This window comes from Nerophis lumbriciformis, linkage group LG30 (genome assembly GCF_033978685.3).
Source record: "Nerophis lumbriciformis linkage group LG30, RoL_Nlum_v2.1, whole genome shotgun sequence".
In the NCBI taxonomy this organism is placed as follows: domain Eukaryota; kingdom Metazoa; phylum Chordata; class Actinopteri; order Syngnathiformes; family Syngnathidae; genus Nerophis; species Nerophis lumbriciformis.
The window spans coordinates 9,631,530-9,637,529 of NC_084577.2; the positions used below are offsets into that span (position 1 = coordinate 9,631,530).

Here is a 6,000-nt window from a genome sequence, read left to right on the forward strand (position 1 = left end):
GTTACTGTTGTTGCTTGCTACAAAAAAAATACAGTTGTCATTCTACAGGGCAAAACTGTCGTCTTTTTCACCAGTAAAGTCAATTCCGTCACAGATGCGCCCGCCTGTGGGTATGGATGGACGGCAAACCTCAAGATGTTCCAGGGTGTTTACTTCAGTGTTTACTTTGGGAGATTTCCTAAAAGTCTGTGTTATTTTGCTGCACAGCGGAGCGGCAACAGAAAGGCGGTGGGGATTGCCAGACAGCATAGGACAGTTTCGTTCCGTGTCAGCTAAGTTCCGCTGCTGTTCCGCATCCTGTGGAAATCAGGGTTTAGTCCCCCATTTTGGTCCTGCCTTGTACTGCGCTCCCACTTCACCAAGCAAAACATTCGAGCAAAGCAAATGGACGGTAGTCAGTTTTAAAGCAGCACTAAGTAACTTTTCAACCTTCATAAAATATTTTCAGAACTTTTGGGATGATACATTGACTTACAACTAGTTGAATGACACCTCTGTCATGGCCTGACAGTGTCTGTATTGCTTTCACTGGCACTGAGCAATTCTGAGGAGGGTGGTGGGAACCCTGCCACGCAAAAAACTACAAATGTGCTGACTTTCTTTGCGGCTTACGTCACTCCCCCTTTCTCCATTCGTTAAAAAGACAGAATGAGAACGCCTACGTGCCGCCAGAAAACTAAAAGAAGAACGCCTACATCTGCTATCATGGCAGAAGCTACAAAACCACCAAAGAAATGAAAAGTTTTCTCGGAGGAGGCAAAAAAAGAAAAAGAGGGACAATCAAAGATCTACATTGCCTTGGCTTTCACTTGCTGGCGTGAGCTCAAAGACATGGGATTTAAGACCAACACTGCCTTGCCTCTGCTACTGCTAAACTAGTAAGTGACTTTCAATGCTCAAATCAAAATGATAATGCTAAAGTTAGCTATCAGAAATGTGCGTGGTAGCAATAAATAGCCACCAGCTTGATAGTTTGCTGTTCAACACTGACACAACCAGCCAAGCAAAAAAAATCAAAAATATTGTATAAAGAAAAAACAATGCGATAACTGCAAACCGCAAATATAATGTTTGAGTAAAATATGTAGGTTCCAATGTGGAAAGATAAAGGACCGAATCCTTGTGGTATTATCGTGTCAGTTTGTCGCTATATGCGCTAGTCCTCATGGGAAATGTGGTCTTCCTACAGGCAAAACACTACCGCTTTGGTCCATCGGCGCAGCTAAAATCAACCAAAACTGAAAGTTCTTAAGTGGTGCTTTGAAGGGGAACTGCACATTTTTGGGAATTTTCCTATTGTCCACAATCATTATGAGACAAGACAGATGTATTTTTGGAATACACTCTAACTGGTAAATAAAAGTCTTCTTACAATGGAGTCAATGGGAGGTTGTCTATATCCCCATAAAGCCTTCTAAATAACCATCCAAAAACTGCCAACAATACTCAATTTACATTTTGTAACCTGAATATTGACCAAGTATTAGTGATATTGTTATTATAAGCGCTAATGCAGACGGTATAGTTTTAGCGGCACAGTGATAACTAAGAGTTAACACGCTTGTGCAGCCATGTTGACATCATCGGCTAGTAAACTGCTTTCTCGCCTTGGAGCTTGTGAAAGTTTATTCAAGACCATTTATAAATGCCTCTCACCTTGATAGTAGAAGGATGAAGACATAATCCGAGAAGTTGGTCAACTTTGTCATCCGATTTAGACCCACAAATGACGAGAAAGACACGAAAGGTGCTTGGTGTGACACCCCTTTTTTCTTTCAGGGATTTTGAGTCATTCTTCATCAAAACAGGAATACATCAATATCCTAACAGTGGACATCCCAGTAAGAGCAGACATTGTACAGTAAGTAATGTTTGTTGGCTCTCATGAAGTGTGCAGTGAGTAGTAAACAGTGTTGTTGTCAGAGGAAAAAGCAGACGTCATGATACGTTTGTGAAATTATTGCGCCACCATATGCTTAAAATGAGCAAAATACGTTAATATTACATGTTATTATAGATGTGCTTGTTACTACATTACATATATACGGTTGGGAGAGTGGCCGTGCCAGCAACCTGAGGGTTCCTGGTTCAATCCCCAGCTTCTACCAACCTAGTCACGTCCGTTGTGTCCTTGAGTAAGAAACTTCACCCTTGCTCCTGATGGGTCGTGGTTACTGCCATCAGTGTGTGAATGTGTGCGTGAACAGGTGAATGTGGAAATAGTGTCAAAGCGCTTTGAGTACCTTGAAGGTACAAACCCCGTTTTCATATGAGTTGGGAAATTGTGTAAATGTAAATATAAATGGAATACAATGATTTGCAAATCATTTTCAACTTATATTCAGTTGAATATGCTACAAAGACAACATATTTGATGTTCAAACTGATAAACATTTTTTTTTTGCAAATAATCATTCACTTTAGAATTTGATGCCAGCAACACGTGACAAAGAAGTAGGGAAAGGTGGCAATAAATACTGATAAAGTTGAGGAATGCTCATCAAACACTTATTTGGATCATCCCACAGGTGTGCAGGCTAAGTGGGAACAGGTGGGTGCCATGATTGGGTATAAAAGTCGATTCCATGAAATGCTCAGTCATTCACAAACAAGGATGGGGCGAGGGTCACCACTTTGTCAACAAATGCGTGAGCAAATTGTTGAACAGTTTAAGAAAAACCTTTCTTAACCAGCTATTGCAAGGAATTTAGGGATTTCACCATCTACGGTCCATAATATCATCTAAGGGTTCAGAGAATCTGGAGAAATCACTGCACGTAAGCAGCTAAGCCCGTGACCTTCAATCCCTCAGGCTGTACTGCATCAACAAGCGACATCAGTGTGTAAAGGATATCACCACATAGGCTCAAGAACACTTCAGAAACCCACTGTCAGTAACTATAGTTGGTCGCTACATCTGTAAGTGCAAGTTAAAACTCTCCTATGCGAGGCGAAAACCGTTTATCAACAACACCCAGAAACGCCGTCCGCTTCGCTGGGCCTGAGTTCATCTAAGATGGACTGATACAAAGTGGAAAAGTGTTCTGTGGTCTGACGAGTCCACATTTCAAATTGTTTTTGGAAACTGTGGATGTCGTGTCTTCCGGACCAAAGAGGAAAAGAACCATCCGGATTGTTATTGGCGGAAAGTTGAAAAGCCAGCATCTGTGATGGTACGGGGGTGTATTAGTGCCCAAGACATGGGTAACTTACACATCTGTGAAGTCGCCATTAATGCTGAAAGGTACATACAGGTTTTGGGGCAACATATGTTGCCATCCAAGCAACGTTACCATGGACGCCCCTGCTTATTTCAGCAAGACAATGCCAAGCCACGTGTTACATCAACGTGGCTTCATAGTAAAAGAGTGCGGGTACTAGACTGGCCTGCCTGTAGTCCAGACCTGTCTCCCATTGAAAATGTGTGGCGCATTATGAAGCCTAAAATACCACAACGGAGACCCCCGGACTGTTAAACAACTTAAGCTGTACATCAAGCAAGAATGGGAAAGAATTCCACCTGAGAAGCTTAAAAAATGTGTCTCCTCAGTTCCCAAACGTTTACTGAGTGTTGTTAAAAGGAAAGGCCATGTAACACAGTGGTGAACATGCCCGTACATCTTGTATACAAAACATTAATGGAGGTTTTGGATGTTTTGTAAGCGCTGTAGAGGCAGAATAGAGCAACTCCCGTAGGCTCTGATTTTTTTTACGGTTAGAATGCAAGAAAAACATATGTGTTCCTGTTTTAAGGATTGTGAATAATGTGCAAAATTCCCCAAAAAAGTGCAGTTCCCCTGTAATCGGCCCCAAAAACGACAGGTGTGAACCTATGGAGAAGCGGTAGGATATTATAAGCTCTACGTCTTCCTACTCCTTTTTGGATATGTTGAATTGTGCAGATGTAACCACGGGATGTTCCTTCGGGTAATTAAATAAGCCATGCCATGCCATACAATACCATGACAACACTGACGGGGAAAAAGGCGTGGAAGCTTACAAATGCAAAATGAACAAGAGCAGTATGCACGCCCTGTCACATTTGATTTGTTTACAACACACAGCTAGGCCTGCTAACGTTTGCTGGTCAGGCTATGTGGAAGACAGCTTTAGCGAAAACTTTACTGTTGTGTTAATGCACGCATTTAGATGTCACCAAAGTGTTGACTTGTAAGGTTTGTATTTATCCTCATGACTGGCCAAGTCTGTGCAAGCCCGGACAGATAAACGTGACGATCCACGGTGGAGACGACGCTAGCTAGAAATGCCTCCTCTTTAAAAGCACCACACAGTTCAGTCGTCATGTGCTTCTTAAATAAAAACAGCAGATTATTTAGCTAGATGTCGTATTAATTCTGCAAGTAAACAGACAGAAGAGATGCTATCGTCTATAAAATCATATGCACCCATCTTACCTGCTCATCAAATCTAGTAATCACGGCCTGGACCCATTCCACTGGTTTGTGAGCCGCCATGGCCGAGCGGGGAGACACAGCCGTGCTTGTGCTGCAAAATCCACTGTACGAGGCTTAATCTGTCAAAGCCAAAATCGCATATAAATCCGCCCTGAATCGATGGGAGAGGACGAAAGCGGCCAGAATTTTTCTCATTCCGTGGGATTCACCATGCCACCGCCATTATCACCACCGGAAGTCTTCTTCAGAGGAATTGATGGGAGGCGTTGGAGCGCAGGATCAAGTTAACTTTGCCACAAAAAAACACTTCCGTGGTCTTCAGCGTAATATACTCAACCGGATATGAATGAGTATCGTGCATTAATCGCTATGAAGACTAAAACAATAAAAGAAATACCTGATTAAAAATCAACAATTGAAATGTTTATGATCCATATAGTGCAATGAAATCAAGCTGAACGATTAAATAATCATTTTGGTAGATTTTAAGAGTTTTTTTCTCTCAGCATAATAATCATGATAATGGGTCCATCAAAAAGCGTGTTTTTATCTATGTACTTTGAAGTAATTTTAACCAAAAAAAATAAACTGATAATTACCTGAAAATTGTTTATTTTGAAGTAAACATGTATGACTTCCGCAATAAACGCCGCTGTCAGGTCATCTTGCTGGAGCGCATGCGTCACCTGAGAGAAGAAGAAAAACAATGGGTATTTAAACTAAAGTAATAGTACCTTTTATTGTGAGGCACACACACTAACCCCTGTCTCACCGTGCTGCCCACAGTAAATGTGTATTATTATAGAATATATACTTGTCTCTTAATGTTATTACACAATTATCTATGCATTTTATTATTTGATTTTTTTGTTTGCACAAATTGATAGATAACTTGCTTGAAAAAGGTCAAGGTGACAAGAAAATATTTAAGTATTTATTTAAGTTTTTTTTTTTTTATATATATATATATATATCTATTTGTTGCATGAGCAGATATTAAAGTTGAAAAAATATGCACTTTCATGCAGTAAATGGAAACAATGAATAAAATTAGAAAGAAAGATTTAGTACATTATTGACACACTTTATCTTTCGTGAGTCCCGCAAATTGATGTGGCAAGCAAGATTTGGCCCCTGGGCCCTGAGTTTGACACCTGTAGTTTACAAACCCCGTTTCCATATGAGTTGGGAAATTGTGTTAGATGTAAATATAAACGGAATACAATGATTTGCAAATCCTTTTCAACCCATATTCAATTGAATGCACTACGAAGACAAGATATTTGATTTTCAAACTCATAAACTTTTTTTTTTTTTTTGCAAATAATAATTAACTTAGAATTTCATGGCTGCAACACGTGCCAAAGTAGTTGGGAAAGGGCATGTTCACCACTGTGTTACATGGCCTTTCCTTTTAACAACACTCAGTAAACGTTTGGTAACTGAGGAGACACATTTTTTAAGCTTCTTAGGTGGAATTCTTTCCCATTCTTGCTTGATGTACAGCTTAAGTTGTTCAACAGTCCGGGGGTCTCCGTTGTGGTATTTTAGGCTTCATATTGCGCCACACATTTTCAATGGGAGA

General features: G+C 40.5%; 1 protein-coding gene across 3 annotated transcripts in view; it reads right to left on the reverse strand.

Annotated features, from left to right (window-relative positions):
- Nucleotides 1–4,669, reverse strand: part of nf1a (neurofibromin 1a) — a 210,755-nt gene extending 206,086 nt beyond the window's left edge. For all 3 annotated transcript variants that reach the window (XM_061925507.1, XM_061925508.1, XM_061925506.1), the window contains exon 1: nucleotides 4,416–4,669. In XM_061925507.1, coding sequence (XP_061781491.1) covers nucleotides 4,416–4,475 — 60 coding nt within the window. In that variant the 5' untranslated portion in view covers nucleotides 4,476–4,669. The remainder of the gene's footprint in view (nucleotides 1–4,415) is intronic.
- Between the last annotated feature and the right edge of the window lie 1,331 nt (nucleotides 4,670–6,000).